The following is a 22,434-nucleotide window of genomic DNA, read 5'->3' as shown; positions in this document are numbered from 1 at the left end:
TTATGGGTGAGTGAATATTTCTCACAGCTGTTTGACAGCTCAGGTTGGTTTGTTGTCAGAGAATTTCCCTCAGAAACAGGAGGGTTATCTTCCTCTGTGCCTTCCTCTCAGCAGCCTTGGGGCTGTTGCTGTGTGAAGCCGTCATAGGGGACTAGTAAAATATGATCACTGGCCAGCATTTTTCTCCTAGGAGAGCCCTGCATGCTGTTCCACACATCTTTCCTAAAGGCCCAAACAAACCCCAGACACACTGCCTACAGCAGGTTTCCACAAAGGGCTGCAGAAATCCAGGACAGCTCCAAGTGAGTGTTGGAAGGGTTTTGTCCTGGTCCTGACAGGAGAATTCTTAATGATCTGAAGCAATTTCATTCAGATGTAGCATAGGATCTGAGTTTTTTCTATGGATATGTTTCAGGATGACTTACAAGCCTTGGGAGAATCAGGTACAAGGCTGACATCAACAGCGTGATCGTATCCAAGTATAATTGCCCATTTTATTATTCATCTATTTTTTTCCACTCTAATAAGCCAAGGCAAGCTTTTCCTGGAGACAGAACGTGTGTGGGATGAACTGTGGTCCCTCACAGGGTCACCAGGGCTGGCAGTGACAAAGCAGGCAATCTGCTTCATTGGGAACCACTACAGAGCTACACCCCAGTGTGGGTTTCAGTAGCAGGGTATTATTAAGAGCTCCTTTCCTGCATGAGATACAAAAAGGAGGTCCCAAATGATCTTCATGCAAGCATGCAGTAAAGAACTGAACCTGCTGTCCTAATGAAGCTATTGCCTATAATGTGGAGCCTCCCAGGAGGCTGCTCTGCAGAGGTTCTGATGCACCGGTGTCCCTTCATTCACACAGCCTGCTTCAAGTGGCTGCTGGCAGGAGCATGTTTCCCTGTGCAGCTATTTTAAAGTTTCCAGGGAATCTCTCCATACTGTAGCTTCAGATGCTTTATGTTGGCATTGTGGCCTCTGTTATATTTTGTCTCCACTTTGCACTTGGGACTGACTGCACTGCTCCCAAGGAGGTTACCCTGGAGTCAGTAGTTTTTCCCTGTTAATTTCCCAGATGCTCTTACCTTCCGAGGCCTTGCCCCCAATCCAGAATAGCCCTCCTTCCTCAAAGCCCATTTCTAACTCTTTTTTATTATTAAGCTGACCATTTTGCAGGGCAAAAAATCCTGACATTGGTTTTTTGCTACTTTGCTGCCACGTGATTTTATCCTCTGTGAAGCCATGTAAAGAGTGACTCATCCTCTGAGTTCTAAGGGCTCTGTTGGGGAGTATTTCAGAACGAGTTACATTGTTCCACTCCCATTAGGAAAATCAGCCTTTAGTCAGACTGGCCTGAAAGTGGCCCAATCTCACACAGTTTAGAATGAAAATCCTCGGGGAAAGCAAATGATCCCGTTTCAAGAACACAATTCACGTTTGGCTAACACTCCTGCAATCCTAAGCTTTTCTTTTCATGTCCTCTAAAATATTGCCACAAAGAGAAGAAAATATTGATCTAAATGCTTACAGGTATTAGAACCCAGGAGTTCTTTTAGGAACCAGGAAGAAGATGTGTACTAAAATCAGCATGAATTAGGGCAGATAAGAATCTCTGTCAGGAGCAAGCTCCGTCTCTGCCCTTCTCTATCAAACACAGCGGCTCTCCAGCACCCAGGGGTGAGGCCTTCATCATGCAGGAGGTTTCACTCTGCTGGCCAACAGAGCAATGCCATGTCTGCTGCCAGTGCACTGTGGCAGTAGCCCATCCATTGGGAGAGGTTCTAGGCATATGTACCTTGCTGCTCTCAGACACAATCTCTGGGCCTTATCAGAGCTCAGCAGTCTGGAAGCTGTCTTGCCTGTTGCCCAGCGTGGCGCTGTTGGGGGCTTGAAGTGTGCCAGAGATTCACAGGAACCTTTGCTTCCATTAACAGGCCTCCCACTGAGCCAGGCCAAGGAGACGGATCACCCCACCGGTGCTGGCCTTACGAATGCCGAAGCCCTGAAGGATGGCTTTCGAAAGGTGAGGGATAAGGACAGGGATGAGCAGACTTCCTTTCCAGTGACTGTTTAGTGTTTGGCCCAAAATGTCCCTGAAAATCATAATCTTCCACTCTTGGGGGATGGGGATTCTCTTGGGAATATATTTGACAGCTCCAGAGCAATTGCTTGGCTATTTCCAGTGGTGGCAAGGTCACTGGTTTGGAGATGGTGCTAAGGTCATGCCAGAAGCATTCTTTATGTGCAAAGGCCCTTGTAGAGAAGTTCTGAATGGCAGAGCAAGCTACACATCAGTGAATGTGGGCAAAGTGCATCCTCGGAAGCACAGAAGCAAGGATTCTAATGCTGAGTGTAAGCAAGGCTGCAAAATAAAATGGGAGACTGATTTTCCTGGTTACCTTTCTTGCTGTATCTCACAGCCCTCTCATTCTCAATTTTTCCGCACATTAACATCAATGTTTCTGCAACTTGTTTTCACGTGACTCCTCTTTTTGGCCTCACGGTCTCTGAGAGCAGCTGAGTCCTTCAGAAGCCAGAAGTGAGAAATGGCTGCAATTCCTGGCCACGAGTGTTAAGCAACAGCTAATTACCCCTCCTTGCTGCGTATTGCACATGGTTTTTATTCTTCCTGCCATGTAGGAAGGGAACTGCCTGCCCACCGGTCACGTGGGCTCTTCATCTGTCTTGGAGCACTCCTGTGATTTTCTTGCTTCAAGCAGGGCCTCTTGACATAGGCTGAGAAACAGTACCTTGGAGCAGTGGAAGGTTATGGCAATAAAGCGTTCCACCTCACTGTGTGTAATTGCCAAGGTGAGGACAGGAGACATTCTTCAGAAACCATTGGAGTGTACATGGAGCTGCATCAAGGACTGTGGAACTCGATGGACTCTGTGCTCCTGATGAGATGTTGTGTCTGGTTTGTGTGTCTCTGCTTACAGTCTGTGATGCATTCCCATTGCATGTAGATCCGTGCTGCATTGTGCATTTTGGCTCAAAGGAACTTAGAGCGGAATCCAATGGGGCCTTTGGAGACAGAGATCAAGACAAAGAGAGAAAAGGAAACGTCCTTGCAGCTGCCTCCACAGACAGTTGACCCCGGGGATGCAGCTGCAGCAAGTAAGTGGTTGCTACACCTGGGGTCCTTTCTGATCACTCGCTTGCCCTCTGCACAGTGTTGCCCTGAGACCGGGGGGCTGTTACACTTGCATCCAAGTGGGAGTTTGCATAGGATGTATTTCCGGTCCCCAAAGAAAAATGGAGAGGCATGAAGTGTCTTGCCCAGGGCCTCACTGAGTCAGTAACAGAATATCAGCTTCCCACCTTCCCCTCTGAAGTCCTTCAGAGTGTAAAATTCTGTCTTGCAAAGTACACTGGGGCTTCAGACTCTCTCCTGGCTAGCAGCCTCCAGGAAAAGTGGGTCCAAAAGAATGCTTTTCAACCAAGGTGCAACCTGGAAGAAACAAAATTCAACTCCTTCTAATGAAAACCCCAGAGACCCTTCTCCCACCACTCCCTGCTGAGGAGCTGGCGCTGTAGAGCTGTGCTGAAGCCCCGAGCCAGTGCTTCTGTTGTAGCCCCAGGAGCAAGCAGCGTTCCCGACTGAATCCCGGCTGAGGGGCTCTGACTGCAGTGCTGTGTGCGCTGCCCCAGGGCAGCAGCAGGGACCTCAGGAGGCAGCACTCAGCCTGAGGGCATCACGCAAGGTTATCTGCGCTTTCTTTTGGGAACTTCCCCAGCCAGCCTCTGAAACAGGGAAACAAAAGAAAAGGAATACTGAGGTTTCCTTGTTTCTTCAGGGAAGCATCCCTGCAATTTGGTTTGAAACCAGAAGAGGGTAGATTTCGATTAGATATTAGGAAGAAGTTTTTTATAATGAAGGGGATGAAACACTGGAAGAGTTTGCCCCGAGAAGCTGTTGTTGATCGATCCTTGAAGGTGTTCAAGGCCATGTTAGATGGGGCCCTGAGGAACCTGCTCTAGCTGAAGATGTCCCTGCTCATGGGGGCTGGACTAGATGGTGGTTAAAGGTGCCTTCAGACCCAAACTCTTCTAGGAGTCTGTGATTCTGTGATCACTTTCCCATGGTACTGTGCCACTGTTATACTTGAAGTTCGTTGGGATAACAAAGAGACGTTACCCAGCTCCAGCAAGTTTTCTGGGCCTTTCCATTGTCAGCCTCCACTCCCAAGCTCCTCTTTGGTCCCTGCAGGCTTTAGCCTACTGCCTGTCAATGGCACAGCTTCCAGTGTGCAGAGAAAACACCCTGGTAGTGCCTTGAAGGAGAAGGTCTTGAGGAAGCAGGACAATGTGCCCTTACTGCCCAGTAAGCCCATCATCCATGGAGACGGCAGCTTCCCACGCAACTCCTCAGGTAAGCCTGCTCCACAGCAGCTTTTTCCTGCACCGGTTTTCCTTGCACAAGGAGCGCAAACCGCCTCCTGCCTCAGCCACCACAGCTGGGATCTTGGGTTCATAGCCTGTGCTGAGAATGGACAGCAAATCTACTCTTGAGTTACTCCAGCTCGGCAGTACTGGAGCACTTGGTTCTTAGAGATCCATTGGAAAGCTGAGCTGCATAAAGTAGTGGTAAAGACCTAAGCTCTGGCTTTTGCCCATCCTGATAGACCAAACTACAGCACTGGTGCCAGGAGGCAGCTGTAACTGCAGGGATGAGCTCGGGGCAGTCTGGCAGGGTGTGCTCACTGTGCACCTCCGAGTGCCACCACGATCAATTGTCCGCTCTCCATCTTGGCCCTCTGCCTGTGCTGCTGTCCGGCTCTGCAGCCAGCTTTCCTGCTCTCCCAGCAAGGGTTGTCTCTGCATGGCAGTCAGCCACTTGGTGCAGCCGTGCTGCTGCTCCCAGAAGTGCCCAATGGCTTCTCGCTGCTGCCATCCCACGGCCTGCAATGCCAAGAGGGAACAAGCAGCGCCTCCTGTGTCACCCCACCCAAATACAGCGGCCTGTGTAGCAGGTGACAGCCAGGAGGGGCTGCCTGGTGCTCCCAGGCTGTTTGCTGCCCGCCGTGAATACACAGCACATAGTCCCTAGTGGCTCTTGCCTCTCCTTTGAGGGCAGCCTGCCTGTGCTATGATCCTGAGTAGGGTGAGATAAGAAGAAGGGAGCTAGGAATGATACTTTGAGTGCTCTTTTCTAGTGATGCTACTTCCATGGTCACAATTGACCAGAACTAGCCTGACGTGGCTCCCCATTCATTCTGAATATAGATGTATACATCGACATCCTGCTGCAGTGACACCACTGATGGCAGTGACAGGGCTACATCAGTGACAGCCAGATTAGCTCCCATCTGAATATTCTAGATTCTGTGCAATATTTAAACTCCATCATTTGAGACAGCTCAGATGTTTCCATGTACACATTAGAAAACGACCTGTTGAGTGCATGACATGAAATTTATGATGAACAGTCCTTTTGATGACAAATGGGTTTCATAAGAAATGGATTTATCGTCTGAATTTTCTCATACCTTGTAAACTGACTATCAAGAGAGTTCATCTGCCCACAAATTGCATCTGTCTTTAGGTATTCATATCATCAATTTGCATTTGGAAGGCTTTTTTATCAACCATCTGGGCTAGAGATTCCATTTTTCCATAAGAGAAAGCTTAGGCTTGCACAGTGTGCACACAAGTCCATTTGATGGCAAACAAATTTCACCTCAGCATCTTTGAAATACAGCCAGTGTGTACTTTACCGAAATAGTAAAGATTCCTGATGCTTAGAAAGAACAAACTCCATGAACTACTCCCTTCTCAATAGCAGGCTGAAATGTAAGTGCACTCAGCTGCCCTCTGTCTAGAGCAGCTGAAGTCAATGGGAACAGAGGCGCTGTGAGGTGTGAAGGGTCAGGTATCGCTGTTCCCTGGTAGTTGCTCTGAGGGGATTCAGCCGGGCCCAGCAGGGCTCGGTTGTTCAGGCTCGGCTTGGTGCTGTCACGAGGCAGCTGCAGGTCTTTCCTCAGGGAGTTGCAGAGTGCCTCTGTCCTCAGGGCTCGGGGAAATCAGGGTGCTGAGACAAGAGAGGCAGCTGAGGGGTCCCTCCTGGGGTAGCAAGTCCTGCTGGTGGGCACTGTCTCACAGGGAGTGGGAGCTCTGCGGCCTCAGGAAGGTGCCGCTGGCTGTGGTACCTGTGGCACTCGGGAGCTGGCGCTGTGTGGGCAATTGTCAGGTTTAGCCAAGGAGCTGTGCCCAGCTGGGGGGGGCTGGGAGAAAGCAAGGAGCCAGAGAGCAGGGAATTCTCTGAGCCAGTGCCAGTTTGTACCTCATGGAAGCCTGGCTGGGAGATGGGGCTGCAGGCCGCTCCATGGCGGGGTGCCTTGCCCGGGGCTGCAGCGCTCAGGGCTGACCCTCTCCTTACAGTGACCCCGCAGACGGCCACTGGTGCCGAGCGCCGAGAGGAGCCGCTCCGTGGGAAGGGGCAGAAGGACGGAGCCTCTTTGGAGCCACAGCAGTCCTTGCTCGAGGCACTCTCCTTGCTCAGCAGCGATGACTGGTAAGAAAGGCCCCGTTCCCTCTTTCTCCCTCTTAGCGTTAAGGTAGGTGAGGAGAGTATCTTGCTAGTGCCTCTGAGCCCCAACAGCCCAGAGGGCCGAGGGGCACCAGTGAAACCACTCCAGAGCAGAGAGAGGATAAAGATTTGAGAGCAGCCTTTTCTTGGCCTTGCTCTGCAGCAGTGCTCCAGCTGCAGCAGGTCCGTGCTGTTTCCTCGCTTTGCCTGCTGCTCTGTGGAGCTGCAAAGGAAATCTTGAGGGAAGAGAGAAAGCTGTGGGACAAGATGATTTGCTGGCTGAAGCCAGAAGCAGGATGGCAGCAGTTTGGAGTGTAGAGATTTGGGTGCCTCGGGTTGCAGTGGGACTGAGTAAGATTTGTCTCTGGCCCCACTGCTGGCAGCAGTGGCAGGAGTCGGGGTCTGCCTGTGACCTTCCGCATGTGAGTCCCAGGAGCAGCTACAGGGAGTTCTTCTTTCTGAGAAATGCACTGAGTTGTGCCATAGAGTCACAGGGAGGTGACAAGAAACAGCAGCATGGCACGGTCTCACAGCTTCCAGGAAGCACTGACATAGGGACTTCATGTGCCAGAGACTTCAGAAAGGCTGCCTTGTTAAACGGCCACAAACGAAGACTCTGAAACCCCTCTGTTTGCCTCTTGGATTTGTGTATGCTTTTGACAGCCACAGCAACCTGTGGCAGCGAGTGCCACGATTTCATCAAGTACTGCCTGAAAAGCACCTCCCTTTGTTTGACTGAGCCACCAGCCTGGTAATTTCAGAGGGTGCTGCCTAGTTCTTGGGTGGAGAGAAAGTCAATCTTTTTGGTACTTGCCTTTCAGGGAGCTGAAGGAGAAGGGACTCTTCAGCATCAAACACCTGGCTGAGTCCCACTCAGAAGTCCTTCTTTGTAGACTTCGTGAGGTTTGCTTGGCACTTACCAACGAGGTAAGAACATTGTTCTGAATCGTCCTCCGTGCCTCATACACGGTGTGTAGAGTAGATATGTGCCTGTTCATCTCCCTGTGTGCTCAGGGACTGCCTTCATTTCTGTTTCTAGACCTTATATTTCTCATGTCTGTCAGCTCTCTATAGGATCTGTGTGCACGTGTAGCTCTATTTACTGCTAGGTCGGGCACTCTCGGGCACTCTCCTCTTGGAGCGAGCTGCCATTATCATGCAACGTGCAAATGCAGAAACGGAGACACCAATTATGTTATTTGCTGCAGTCCAAATCTCTGCCCAAGCTGTGATTCAACCCTGCCAATTAGTCTGTAGACTTGAGCCTGTGTTTTCTGTTTCCTGGCTGAGGGCTTCAACTGCTGCTGTTGCTTTTTCAAACAGGAGTAAATGACTCCTTTGTCTTTATGGCTTGTGCCTTTATGGTTTGAGAGCAGCCCTTGCTTTAATTTGTTTCTTTGTTTTTTGAATAAAAGGGCCTAAAACCAAAGCAGTGGACATTACAGAAGAGTTAAGTAGAACACTTTAAGTGAAATAATATGTTTCAGGCCTGCAGTAAGCAGGCCTGAGGCCTAGCACAAGTTGGTGCCAGAGTAAGTGCCTTTCTGTGCTTGTGCTCTTCTGCTCTGCCTGTGCTTTTGTGTTCCCCAGGACACAGCTGGAAGTGTTGTCGTTTCCTGGGACTTTTGTCTAAGGCAACTGGTTTTCTTTTCAAGGTGATTCTTATGTTTCCCCTCATGACTTCCCCAGGTGACCAACCTTCGCTCAAAGGTGTCTTACTGTGCAATCGTCACTCTTGGAGAGCTCTTTGTGACCTTGCAGAAGGACATGGACTCGGAGGTGGATGAGGTTGCTCGGGTCCTTCTCCAGATGGTGTGGAACTCCCCAGAGTTTGTTCAGAAAGCAGCCAGTCAGACCCTGGGAGTCATGGTGGAGCATGTGACTCCTGCACGAGCAATGACTGCTCTCATGGACAGTGGAGTCCAGTAGGTTCTTCTTGTCTTAGTGGTATTCTTCACCTTCTATTGTGTGGGGGGGAGAAGGGCTGAGAGAGAGAATGGGAATGGTGGGAGGGAAGGGTCCTGTATCCTGCATCTTCTGTGAACTCAGTGACTCTCCGATCAACCTCACTTCTTTCCTCTTGTCACCTATTTCTGCCCTCGTGCAGCCCATTAGTTGACAGAATCACAGAGCTGAATCAGAATATGCTGAGTTGGAAGGGGCCCATCAGGATCATCGAGTCCAGCTCCTGGCCTTGCACAGAACACCCCAAGGGTCCCACTATGTGCCTGAGAGCGTTGTCCAAAGGCTTCCTGAGCTCTCTCAGGCTTGGTGCTGTGACCACTGCCCTGGGGAGCCTGTTCCAGTGCCCAGCCACCCTCTGGGTGAAAAACTTTTTCCTGATATCCAACCTCAACCTCCCCTGACTCAGCTTGCTGCTGCTTCCTGGAGTTCTCCCAGTCTGTCCGAGTTGCCTAGATGTGGTGAATGGCGGGCAAGTGAAAGTGCCTGCAAAGGCTAAGGATAGAGCCCTGTGGTTTTGTGGGAAGAGGGACAATTGCAACTGCAGCTGTGAGCGCTCTTTGATATTTCACAGCCCTAACCACAGAGGCCCTGGGAAAAACCATGCATCCTCATTATGCCATTCCCTTGAGAAGTAAGGAGGGTTCTTGCTGGGGCATGGAGCACATGGGGGACAACGTGCTGGGTGTGGCACAGCCTGCACAGCAGGTGCAGCTCCGGCCAAGAGGAGTCTTGTATGACTGTCCTGGCCTTAGAGCCCCCCTTTCTATTCAAACTGATGTCTCATGTTAGCCTTGAGATGATGAATCACTGTACAGGCACCTTCACAGGCCGACTGCCATGGGACAGCTGAACCAGGTGCTGCCTTAAGTGTTGGTGCTGGGCCTGATAGTCCCCAAGAGACACTCTCTAGAACAGGACAACCTGGCTAAACTGACTGCCACCCTTTCCTCAGCTTTGGAAAAGGGGGAAACGTTCAGATGTATCTCTTGCCAAGCCTCACAGAAGAAACCGGCTGCATTGCTGGATATTCTGCAACTTCATGTCCCACAGCGTGTTTTCCCTGCATTTGTTTTTTTCCCAAGGTCTGCAGATTTGGGGGTAAATGGGTGGAAATATCCTCAATCCTGCTGCAGCTGTCTGTGTAGCGGCTGGCCCCTGATGGGTCAGCCTGGCTTGGCTTTAATTTCCCTCTTTCTCCGAGTGAATTTGGGGAAAGACATTGAGTATCAGATAGTGCAGGGAGACTGAGTTCCTCGCTCTTGCTTGCAGGCAGTCCTTCTGTACAGGGCTAACTTTGTGGTTCTCTGAGGACAGAACCTTCTACAGGTGTCCCAAGTGTCAGGGAGAATCCAGGCCTCCTTCCCCCAGCAATGACAGGGAGCATGCTCTGGCCAAGGCCTGCGCTGTGTCCCTCTGCTCCCTGTGCCCCAGTGTTTGCTCTCTTCTTCCCAGGAGCCGCCACGTCCAGGTGCGGAAGTGCGCGGCCCAACTCCTCCTGTCCTTGATGGAGAAAACTGGAGTCACGAAGCTCGCAGGAACGCCCAGGGCTGAGAGGCTGGCGCACGCGGCAGGGACACTTGCTCAGGACTGTCACGAGGACACAAGGTAATGATCTTCATTTCCCCTCCTAAAACAGGAAAACTGTTGGGTGTCTGGCTGTAAAGGGCAAAACCACAGAAGAGTGGAAGCTAAAGGAAATATTAAGTTACCTCACTGTGTGGATGAGGTTCACAGAGTCACGGAATACGCTGAGTTGGAAGGGACCCATCAGGGTCATCGAGTCCAGCTCCTGCCCGTGCGCAGGGCCCCCCAAGGGTCACTCCATGTGCCCGAGAGCATTGTCCAAACGCTTCTTGAGCTCTGTCAGGCTTGGTGCTGTGACCACTGCCCTGGCTTGTCTGGGGAAATGACTGTGCTGGGGAACCTGAGGTTGTCCCGCAAGAGGGAGCATTGCCAGCTTCCTGGGACTGGAATGAGTCTTTCCTGAGATCAAAAGAGCCATCAGATGAGGCAGTCAACAGTTTTGCTTGGCCTTAGGTGCACAAGACAAAGCCAAAATGTTGGCTAATGTTCATCACTGAAGGATCCCATACATCTCTTTCTCATTAACTTAAGACTTTCCTAGAAATATTCCAGGGATCTTTAGCCAATGTATTCAGTCTTTCTAAACCTCTTCTGCAGATTTCTATAATGCTGTTATCTGGGGCTGAATGACCTCCAAATTGCTTCTTGAAGAAAACTGTGGTTTCCTAGTGGCAAAATCAACCCAAACCACCAAAATCCCCTTACTTTGAGGATTAAATTCCCATTAATAGCTGCCAAGAACGCATGAGCAACTAGCTGCCCCTGTGCATACATATGGTATAGAATAATCAAAAGCAAGCATGAGGCATTTGGTCCTGGCTTCCCTGCCTGTTAAAGAAAGGCAAATGACTGTGCAATGGCAGCAAGGCACTGCTAATAAGCTCTGACTCAAAGCAGAGGTGTTTCGCTTGTTCCCTGGGATCCTTCGATGCCACAGAAGCGCACCCACAGTTTCAGAGTGAGATTGTATTTTCTGTTGCCCCACGTTCTCCTCTTGTCTCTTGTGTTCAGCTGACAGCACTGTGCAGTGACAAGTGGAGGTAAATCTCTCTCTTTGCTGAGTAGGTAATGCCTTCTCATGCAGGTATGGCAGCTGCTGAGTTTAAGGTATCAGCTTATTCTGTTAACACTCCTCCTTTGTTTGTTCACCTTTCTTTCTTTCTTTCTTGTGTTAGGCATTATGGACAGGAGATGGTGAAAATGATGCTGAATCACCGAAAATTTAACAGGCTTTTGGAACAATCTTTTTCCACCCGTGACCTGGAAGATATTCTGACAAGAATTAAGAAGAAAGTAAGTGCTTGGTAGGAGACATGTCTCCTTTGTGCAAGTATTGCCACTGCTGATATGAGATCAAACATACCTAATCTTATCTCATTCCTTTTCTGCCGAATCCTTTTGCTCCTGGGAATGAACTGTTGATCCTCAACCTGTTCATCTGCAGAGCACAAAGGAACTGATAGTATTAGGGGAAAAGTGTAGTATTGGATATTTTGAATATCGGCCACAAACAGGGAAGGGAAAGAGGAGAAAATGGGTTTACATTTAAGCATAACCCCCCACCCCACTATCCCTACTCTGCCCCCAGTGACGCAATTAAGTGAGAACAGTGCTTCTGGAGATAACAGAGTCTTTGCAAAAGACACAGGAAGCAGTAGTGCCAAGAAAATTTCCAAATATACAAAAGATGTCCCAGTCAATCCCAATTACTACAATTACTGTCTGTCTTCTGGCAATACTGCCCTGCTGTCATGCCCTGTGGAGCTGGAAGAAGCTTGGTGAATTCAGCAGCATCCAGTGGAAAATCATTTGTTTGCCTGGAGGTTTTTTTATTCTTTTTACCTCCATTATAGAAGGGAGTGTGCCTTTGTGCAGCAACAGGGAGAGTGAGTGTGGAACCAAATCAACTTCCAACACAATGGGCCAACCTCCAAAGAGTCCAAATTTTTCTGCAGCTTCCTTTAAGAACATTCGTTCCCTACCAGTTTGCATTATTCCCATTTATGCTCAAGAGTAATGCATTTGGGATTTTAGACTGCTGCTCAGTATGGTAGCAGCCACAACCTGCCTTGGGCTATTGAAAACAAAGAGTTGGCATCACTGAACCTCTGGCCTGTTTCCTTCTGTAAGTTCCGAAATGTTTGCCTAAGCCTTGGTAGCAGTGATCCTGGTTCTAAGTTGTGTTTTAAACAGGTAATTTCCTATTTTACATTCTAAAGATCCATGGGGTTTCTTTATGCCTTTGTAGGGGATGGAAACGCAGAAGGCTGAACCCCCATCTGTCCAGGAGCCTGTGAAGAAGAGGAGCGATGGCTCGAAGAAGCCCCAGGCCACATTGCCTTCTAGTAAACGGTACTGAGCACTTTAGTTAGATGTGACAAAGCACATGACAAGCTTTACATGTCTCTTCCTCAGGAAAATCTGTCCGGTGGAGATGACCTGTGCCAGAGATTGTTTCCTTTCCCTACAAATGCTCTATCAAAAAATATGTCTCCTTCTGCATTACTCTGAACACAACTTCTCTGGAAGGGTTTCCACAAAAAAATGGGCGACAAAAAGACACCCATCGGTTGCAGCTCAGAAGATCCAGTGCAGTGGCAAGGACAGTGCTGTGGAGGCTGTGAGAGGGCCATGTCTCCACTGCCTCACTTGGGACAAGTAAATTCAAGCAGGGTTTTTTTTCCTCTGAGAGCAGTCTTTTGCAGATGGGTGTTTTGATGAGAAGTCCCAGTCTTGAAGCAAGATGCCGTTCCCCAAAATAGCACTTCCCATGCATGTGGTTTGGCCTTCCTGAATCATGGTTTTCTTACCCTCAGACAGTACCAAGATGAGTAGTAAGTAGCAAGCCAGTTCCTGAGCAACTTTGGTCAACAGGTGTCTCAATGTGGACGTTTTGTCTTGACATTCCTGTCCTTCATACCGTTTGCTTGATGGGCAGCATGTTTGGTTTATTTCCCCCTGTGCTGCAATCAGCATTTGAGACAGGAATTTGGTCCTTGCTGTCTCTTCCTGCCAGTGGGAGAGCTACTTGTACCTGTTGTCCTCTGATAACAGAGGGGATTTATTTAGCTCTGTCATGCTCAGCGCTGGCAGGAGAGTGACCACATGGCTCAGTAGCATAGTCAGGATCTTCCCATGCTCATGGAAGAGACCGGCTGATCCAAGAGAGTTGTTCCCAGTGGGCTTGTTAAGCTGTGGATCTAGTCTCTAGGGAAGCAATCATGTGAGCGTAGTGCTGGGATGTCTGGCTTCTGTTTTTATCCCTGTTACTGATTTTCTGGATCCTTCAGATATGCCCCTATCCGTCTGTTCAGATGCATCTGAGCTACTTTTCCAGATTGTCATGCCTGCTGTAGAGAAACTTCTCCAGAGGGATGAGTTTCCTTATTATAAGACACACACCTCCCTCATGACGAGGCATTTAAACTTGGAAGTAGCGTCTCTCTTTCCTCACAAAGCAGTGCGACATGTGTACCTGGGAAGCTGTCTGGAGATAAGTGAGATGCATCTCATCCTTGGTTTTCCTGAGTAAGCACTGGTGAGAATGTTGCTTGCAGATTGTCTCCTGTAATGATTGTGTAGCGGGATTGGTTTGTAACCAGGCAGAAACACCAATTTAGTGTAGTGGTTTGGTCCAAAATACTCATTACTGTTTACCTTCTGTGAGATAAGAATTAGGAGAAACGCAAAGCAGGCACCAAACTTGAAAGAATATAAAGAAGTTTATTAACAGACCTAAAAGAAGAAAAAAAAAGTCATACCACACCTTCAGAACACTTCTCCTCCCCCCACCTTTCTGTCTTCTCCCAGTGACAATGTAGAAAGACAGCCCTTGAGATGTTCAGTCTGTTTACCACTTCCATAATAACCTTGTTCAGTCCATTTAGGAAGAGGAGTCTCTCTTGCCCATGCTATGAAAACATTATCACAACGAGCCAGCCGCCCGCGTTGGTTCTCTGCTCGCATGCGAGTCCCTTCCCCCCGACTTGCATCTTTTCCCACAACTGCTTTTGAGGGTCCACTCCTGAATTACCGGGGTAAAATTTTAAGGTTGAGCTGTTCAGAAACAAAAGTTCTCTTCACCCATCTCTGGGAGCATTTCATCTCTAAGAATAGAGGCCCTTCTCCTTCCCTGGGAGCAAAGGGTCTTCCTCATCTTCCTCTTTAGGATTATCTCTGGGAGTATCTCTAGGAACTGCGGTTTTCTCCTTTTCCATTTGGAGCAAAAGTCCTCATCACTTCCATCTCTCCCTGTTCAAACTTCTCATGAAATTACAGCTGCGTCAGCATCTGCTTATCTCAGCGCAGGTGCTTTTGCTCACAAGTACAAGTTGAACGCTCCACCCCCCATGCCTGCATGAAATTACAAGGGGTACTCTGATCTACCATAGCTTCATAACAGAATTTCAGCTTTAAGCATCTCCTCTTTCTCTTCCCTCCAGTTTTCAGCTCTTCATAGCACTAAAAGGCTTAATCTCACCTAGGCCTTGCAGCTGGAATGTGGCTTATCACTGTTGGTCACACGACCTCTGCCAGAAAGCGGTGCAGCTTTAGCTGAATCTTGGCAGCACTGGAGAGGGGGAGCCCAGCCGCTCCGGCTGCCCACAGCCCTGCTGTGAAGGGGGAGGGGGGGGTTCTGTGGGTGGAACAGGGCCCACCGGCTCCAGGATGGCCGTGGCCTGGCCCGGCCTGGCCCGAGCAGGGCCTGGGCCGGGCCCGCTGTCCCCTGCACGGGGCCCGCAGCCACCTGTCCCAGCACTGGAAACAAGAGAGAGAGAGTCTGCCTCGGGGTTTCCTATTCTTAAGTGTGGACCACAGAGGTGGTCACAACTTTAAGTGGCTTAAAGAATTGTCCATATTCAAACTGGCCAGCTGATAGGTTCTGTTAGGTCACAGAGGAAGCTGTAAGCACCCCTTTGCAAGAACTTCCGGGACTATGCTTGCTAACCCATGACAGATTGTCATGAGGTCTCACATTGTTTCTTAGATCAGGATTTTCTAGCTTGAAATCACATCATTAGGAAACTTCCCCAAGATGTTCTGCTCACAATTAACTGAAGGTATGATCACCAACAGGTCCTCATTTGGTTTTATTTTCCAGGGTGAAGTCTACCTCTGATGAGCGCCTCCTACGCCGCCCAAAAGCCCAGGTCACGTTACCTCTGGCTGTGAAAGAAACGGAGCCACTCCAGAAGCTTTACAATCTCCTGGAAGCCAAGGAGTTTAAGACACGGATGGAAGGAGTGGCACTCCTCCTAGACCTGTGTAAAACCAGCCCCCAGCTCGTCTCCACTAACACTGTCCAAGTATGTAGGGTGTCTTCATTGTTCCTTTCCTTTAGCTCCTTTCCAAAGCCTGTAGCAGGAAAGTTAATTCAGTGTGTCTTGGCACTACATCCTGGCTGTGTGGGACAGGCTGGTGCCTCTTACCCTGAAATATTTAATTCAGCTCCACGCTTCAGGACAAGTTATTTCAGTCCAGATATATTTGTCTGGCAGGTGCCTATTGATGTTGTTCATCAAATGAGGACAGAGTTTTCTGCTGGTGTAACTTCTGCTGTCTCCTACTCCCACTTGGGTTAAGTGAAGGGAATGCAGCCACTGAAAGCGTGGCAATTATTCTCTAGACAAAAAAATGGGTTTGGATGGGGAAGAGAAGTATCAGGCTGGGCAGGTTTAAACCAATTTTTTTCAAAGGATACTTCTGTAAACTCCGACTTGTCTTGCACAGGCACAACTCTGGCTACTTGTTTCCATCGGCATCCCTATTCCTCTTGGTAAAGACGGTGCTCACCCTTCTTGGGGGGGTCGTTTTTTTCTCTTTGGAAAAGGAGGGAAATGGCTAGGGACAGATCTCTTCCTTCTCCTCCCAGGAGCTGCTTTTTCCCTTTGTCCAGAAAATGGTGCCTGATAATGTGGCTGTCAAGGGACTGAACCTGCTCTAATGAGAGCGGTACAGCACATTAAATTTCAGAAGTCTACCTGCTAGGTAGACAATTGGTCTGGATCCTGGAAGAGTTGATCCGAGCCCTGCACTTCTCCAGACACAGGTTCTGAGACAGACGGAACAAAACCTGGATCTCCTCCAGCCATAGTTTTGGCAAAATCATAACTGCCCTCAGAACTTGAGACAACTGTGTAGAAAAACGGGCATTGTAAATATCTGGTTCCATACTTGGAAAGCAAAGATACTGTTTTGCATCAATAAATGGGATTAATTTAATGATTTAGATGTGGAGAGAAACACCATAGGAACTATTCTGTCCCCGCCCAAACCTCTTCAAAATATATGAAAATCTTTCAACCAGCATGAGGTTGCGCAACCATTCCAGTGAGTGGCCCACAGGAAAATTGTGCAAGCAAGTGCTGACCTGACAGGAAGGATCACTTTCATCTTTTACATTGCTGAGTGCTCATTTCTACATCCCTTCCTCAAACAAGGACATTTTAATCCAGCTTTCATGTTGTTTGTTCTCTTCACAGATTTTTGATTATTTTGTCCCGAGACTTGGTGATACGCACAAGAAAGTGAAGCAGAAGGCGCTGGACGTGCTGGCTGAAATCATAGGCGTCCTGAAAGATGCCTTAAACCCGGTGATCATCTGTTTGGTTGAAGGAATAACAAACAACCTAAACTCAAAGGACCCCGGGGTATATGCCGCAGCTGTGAAAGCGCTGGAAGCATCCATGGCTCACTTAGGTAAGGCTGAGCCCTGGCATGGACTCTCCTCAACTGTGTCTCTGCCTCTGCAAGTCAAGAGAACGCTGAGTGCCTTGACAGCTGTTGTTGTCTGTGGAAACCTCCAGCTGACATCCACCAGAAGCTGTGCAGGTGCAGTCCTTACGCACCAGTCCCCCAACAGGCCTGAATGTGCATCGGCATTTCCCAAAAGTCCCAGGAGCCCTTGGCTCTGTGCTGCTTGTCTGAAGAGGAAGTGCTGGACTACAGCTTTGCTGGAATTCAGGGCCAAAGGGATGTTTGGAGTTTTCCTGGTCCCCATTTGACTTCCCAAATGAATAGCTTTGCTGTTGGCATGAAGGGACGCCGGCGCATCAGAACCTCTGCAGAGCAGCCTCCTGGGAGGCTCCACATTATAGGCATTAGCTTCATTAGGACAGCAGGATCAGTTCTTTACTGCATGCTTGCATGAAGATCATTTGGGACCTCCTTTTTGTATCTCATGCAGGAAAGGAGCTCTTAATAATACCCTGCTACTGAAACCCACACTGGGGTGTAGCTCTGTAGTGGTTCCCAATGAAGCAGATTGCCTGCTTTGTCACTGCCAGCCCTGGTGACCCTGCGAGGGACCACAGTTGATCCCACACACGTTCTGTCTCCAGGAAAAGCTTGCCTTGGCTTATTAGAGTGGTAGGACTGGAGGCTTGCAGGACAATGCAGGCAACAGCGTCTAAACTCAAACAAGACCCCCAAAACCGCAACAGATAGGCACAAGGAAAACTAAAATACATACGACGGTCAAGTATTGGGAAATCAGTTCATTTTCCAGTCTCTCTGCCAAGATCTGATTTCACAGATGTTACAGAAACCCACAGAATACTGAGGCACTGAGCAGTAATAGCTCTTGTATGAGTAAATTGGTGTCTTGTCCCTAGATCCACACAGGTAACCTGCAATTTAAAAACAGCTTATCCTTCAGGTGGGAATGGATGTGTGAATTTTGGAGCCTTCTCACCCTTTTCCATAGGGGAGGGAGAAGATCACTTCTGCAAAGCTCTGGGATGCAAAACCTTTTCACTGCTTACGTGTGATTGAACTCTTGAGGTCCCTGATGTGAAATGTTTTACATAGCTCCTGGTACAGCAGACAACTTTGGATTTACAAATGTGAAAGGAGAGCTTTTCTTTTGGAATTTAAAATCCTCCCAAGTAGGCTGGAAGGAAAGAAGAAAAGGATTCAAAAATCGGCAGGAATTTCCTTTCTTTTACAAAATGTAGTTGCCCCTGCCCTTTCCCTCCCCACTGGCCTTTGTCTTATGACCTCAGAAGAGAGAGCAGAAATGTGTGTTTCCCTTGTAGATAAAGTATCACTGATGAAAGAGTTCAGCCACCGAAGGAGTGAACTGAAGGGCCAAGCTCTGCTGGATGTCACGGAGCATCTCTCAGGTATGGCCTCCCCTTCTAAGCCAAGAGGTCTTCCGAGGCAGAATTTACAGGGAATGCCAGTGAATAGACAGGTCCAAATCAGGAGGTGCTGAGCTTGTCCCTCCTGCCCAATACCCATGGAAGGTGTATTGGGCAGGTTTTCCCTGGCTGCTGCAGAGGTGTGCAGCATCTGAGATGGGGGCGGCGCTCGGCCTCGGGGCTGAGCTCTCACTGGGGCATCTCAGAAGCCGCCTCCAGGAAAGGGAGGGGCTAAAAATTCCCAAGCTGGCTCCTCTCTTGGAAGCTCCGGGACAGCTCTGATCCTTTAGGGAAAATGGTGGCAAATGCTGTTTCAGGGGATCCATTTGTTTTGTCCTCACAGAATTCTTGCTTTGCTCTTGGAAAGTTTTGAGGTGGAAGCCTGCAGTGCCTGGGGGTCACAGCTTAGGTCAAAACTCAGCCCACACGAGCCTAACGAGGCCCGGATTTTGTGCAAGGCAGCCTTTGGGGGCAGAGGGGCAGAAGCAGAGTGCTGAGGCTCCCTGCCTGTGCTGTCAAAGTGCCATTGGACTGAGCATTTCAGGGTGTGCAGTCAGGGTCTTCCTATGTCAGCGCTGCCCAAAATGCTCCAAATGCAGCTGATAATTGATTGCTCAGAGGAGCTTGCTATGTCAGCAATAGCCAAGGGATGGAAAAATGATAATCTCAATATATGCTAGAGAAGACAGTGTACAGCCTTGCTTTATTTATAGCCTTGCTTTAGCTGGGGCTAAATCCACTGCTAATTATGCCAGCATCTTTAAATGCAAGGTTTAATACACTTTGTGTCTTCATTCTGAATCTCAAAAGGGCACCTTCAGCGATTGGAGTGTCAAAGGCCCTTTACAGAGCATTTGAATAAAGTAGATCTCCAGGAATAGGGAAGTTAGTTTTGCAGCTATTTTAATCTCTTTTTCAAATAAAGGAATTCAACTGGAATTAGGACTTCTTTAGAAAGAGCAGATGCTCTCTCTGAGATTTAGTGGCAATCTCTCTGAGATTTCTCTGCGCAAGTTGCGTAGTGACCGATGTCTTTAATTGCATGTAAGCTCAAATGAACTCCCATTTTAAAATGGGTACCGTAAGCCTTTTCCTGCTTAGCAGAATTGGTTTTAGGTACTTTCAGGAGCTGTTTAAATGTTGATGACTGCTGGTGGATTAACAGCATAGAGAAAATGAAGTCTCTTCCACCACAGAATAATAAATGGCGACTACATAACATTTTGCCTGGTCAGAAAATAAGAATGGTCCCCAGACCATATCAGGTTTTGATCTCTCAGCCAGATCTGCCATGCAAGGAGCCTGTTGGTAGTAAATTTTTGTCTGTGTTTGATACAGTTCAGAAAATGAGCAGAGAGCAGGCTTTGGAGACAGCGGGAGAGAACACTTGTGTTTTGGTTACATTTCTGTCCCCTGTGTAGCATTCTTCTCTCTCTATTCCCCTATTTCGGCGCACATTGTAAGAAAAAATGCCATTAACATTGTGAGGGGAAATGCCATTAAAATTTGGAGATGCTCCAATGCCATGGCAATGGGGTCTGGCTAATTACCTAAGACAGCCTGAGGTTTGAAACAGCTGTTTGTTAGAAGCCACAAAAGCCTTCTGCCAAAGACACCGGCTAGTCACTGATGTTTCAAATCCAGCTGTCAAACAGCACCCATCTCTGGTGGGCTGGAGTTTCCAAGTGTGGTCTAATACTGCCCTTTGCCGTGTGCCACCAAGCAAAGGGAAGAGCCAGATGAGACTTTTGGCACTTGACATCAAAGGTCACAACAATGGAATCATCCCTTTTATTAGAAATCTCTCAACTGCCTCTCTATGGTGCATTTCAAAATCTTTGGCGTGGGTTTCGACAACTTCTAAATGGAAATAAACGGCAATTTGACATTTCAGTCGCTGTTCATGCAGAAATAAATTGTGGAATGATTTAGTAAAGGTGTGAAGTCTGCCACAGGTACAAGGCTCTGTTTGGAGAAATTAGTCCTGAGAGCTTGGTGGTTCTGTTTCGGGGATGTTCAGCTGCTTTGCCCATTTCTGGATCATGAGGCTCTCACTGTTATTTCACTGATCTTAGCCAGAGAGACTCCCAAAATCACAAGTAGAGGTAGATCCTTGTTTGCATTAAGGCTGGTGGTTAAGAAGTTTGTGTCTCTCTTCCGGCAGCGCTTGTGGGATGGGTTTATCCCAGGAGCCCCGAAGTCGTCCAGCGCTACGCCCTGCCCGTGCTCTGGTCCTTCCTGGGGAACAAGGCGCTGCCTGTCCGAAGCGCCAATGTCTGCACTGTGGTCACCAAGCTTGCCTGCGCCCTCTACAAGGTGATGGGCGCCAAGCTGAGGAAGCATGCTGCCAGCCAGCCTCCGCATGTGCAGGAAAACCTCTCCAACATTTTGGGCTGGTGGAGTGTCGATGACCTGTAGAAAGATGACAAAGTGCTGCGTTGGACACCTCCGGATGTGACTTCTTAGCTGTGCCAAAAATGACAGAATGCAAAGGAAGGGTGTGCACCTGCCCCCGCTCTCTCCACCCCCCTTCCTAGTCGTGGCATGGGGTGCCTGAAGCAACTTCCGATTGAGGACAAGGTGAAGGCTGAGCATGGCTCAGCCTCACAAAGAGGTAAGGCGGGAGCTGGGCCGCTCTCTGGCGGGAGGAAGGCTCTTGTGCCAGCCTAGAGAGCCTGGGCACATTGCCAGGGAACAGTTCTGCCCTGCATGTGCCCCCTGCAATGAGCTGTGCAGCTCCCAGTGCCCCGTGTAGCTGTAGGGCTGCTCAGCTGTGGGGCCGGGAGAGGAGCAGGAGGGTGCGTGTGCAGCTGAGCCATTCCTGGAAAGCACAGGGCTCTGGGCTCCCTGCTGTCCCAGGGCAGCCCAGAGGCCACGCTGTTCCTGTGCTGGCTCTCTGGAAGTGGGTCAGGGTGTCTCCCTGGTCTGCCTCAAGTGGCTGCTGGCAGGAGCGTGTTTCCCTGTGCAGCTCTTTAGAAGTTTCCAGGTGGTCTGTCCCATTAAATACGTAGCTTCAGATGCTTTAGGTTTGCATTGCGGCCTCTCTTATATTTTGTGTCTCCACTTTGCAGGCATGACTGGTACAGTCTTATCAAGAAGTTTTCCTTGGACATTTCCTATGTTCCCTAACCGTCAAAGCCCTTGCCTCCTGTCCAGAAGAGCTCTCTTTCCTCAAGCTCAGGAAGAGGGTTCTGCCTGTCTGAAGAATGAAGATTTGGATTTTTACATTAGGCTTTGTAGTTACAGATGTACATATGTTCTGACATGTAGATGTAGGTTTGAATAAATGTGTTGTAATTTTATATTTTAAAATTTGAAAATAGATTTTCAACTGTATATCTTTTATTTTGAGGGTTTTTTTTTCAGTTTTAAATAAAATAATTTTTAAAAAAAACAAGCTGAGAATGTGAGACCTGCTGGCCTCAAGGTTGTCAGAGTGCAGCTGACTCAACAAGCCACTGTCTCACGGTATTCTTTCCTCACAGGGCCTCTCCTCTTCCTCTTTTGCCATGTTTTCTTCATGTCATTTGTGCTGCTGTTTGTTAGTTAGCATTCCAATGGGGCCACCTATTACCATGTTTGGGGGACAATGGACCCAGAAGATCCTGTGTAGTCTACAGTTTTCTGCCTCAATGTATTCTGTGCTCACAAAAGGCCTGAGCAAAGCAACAAAGAGAATGTGCCCAAATCCCAAAGCTTTGCTCCTTTGCAATCTCAGACAGATCTGGCTCAGAGGTGTCTTCAATCACAATTCCATAGGTAAGAAGAGGACGTGTATTTCACTGGCAAAAGAGGCACTGCTTTGGAAAAGGCATCTGTATGTATATTTACCCAGGACAGCAGTCCAACAGCGTTGTTTGCGACTTGTTTGCAGAAGGATGAGCGAACTGTGAGGTTATTGAACAGGTGACAAGGGTTCCTCAAATCTGTACTGCAGCCTGGGTGCCATTCAGCCCAGAGTTATGGGATAATGGCGTAGTACGTCCCACACACATTCTGCCTCCAAGAAAAGCTTGGCTTGGCTTAATCGAGTGAAATAAATAGAAGAGCAATGAAATGCACATTTAAACTCGGCACTTTAGAGTGATTCTCCTGCTTTCCAATGTCAGCCCTGTACCTCATGCTCCCAAGGCTTGTTATGAATGAGTGTCTGAGATTGCTTAAAAATTCACTGTCAAGGTTATCAGTAAAACCAGATTGAATATGTCCTAGGTTACAGTG

General features: G+C 48.7%; 1 protein-coding gene across 1 annotated transcript in view; it reads left to right on the top strand.

Annotated features, from left to right (window-relative positions):
• LOC138107020 (TOG array regulator of axonemal microtubules protein 2-like) overlaps positions 1-20,631 on the top strand; it is a 44,604-nt gene extending 23,973 nt beyond the window's left edge. Inside the window, exons 8-20 of the mRNA XM_069008351.1 lie at positions 1,929-2,017; positions 2,961-3,111; positions 4,205-4,366; positions 6,376-6,508; positions 7,345-7,450; positions 8,213-8,448; positions 9,941-10,093; positions 11,248-11,365; positions 12,321-12,424; positions 15,174-15,378; positions 16,555-16,771; positions 18,109-18,195; positions 20,378-20,631. Coding sequence (XP_068864452.1) covers positions 1,929-2,017; positions 2,961-3,111; positions 4,205-4,366; positions 6,376-6,508; positions 7,345-7,450; positions 8,213-8,448; positions 9,941-10,093; positions 11,248-11,365; positions 12,321-12,424; positions 15,174-15,378; positions 16,555-16,771; positions 18,109-18,195; positions 20,378-20,631 — 2,015 coding nt within the window. The remainder of the gene's footprint in view (positions 1-1,928; positions 2,018-2,960; positions 3,112-4,204; positions 4,367-6,375; positions 6,509-7,344; positions 7,451-8,212; positions 8,449-9,940; positions 10,094-11,247; positions 11,366-12,320; positions 12,425-15,173; positions 15,379-16,554; positions 16,772-18,108; positions 18,196-20,377) is intronic.
• The last annotated feature ends 1,803 nt before the right edge of the window (positions 20,632-22,434 follow it).

This window comes from Aphelocoma coerulescens, chromosome 3, assembly GCF_041296385.1.
Source record: "Aphelocoma coerulescens isolate FSJ_1873_10779 chromosome 3, UR_Acoe_1.0, whole genome shotgun sequence".
Lineage (NCBI taxonomy): Eukaryota > Metazoa > Chordata > Aves > Passeriformes > Corvidae > Aphelocoma > Aphelocoma coerulescens.
This window is presented reverse-complemented; position numbering and strand designations above follow the sequence as displayed.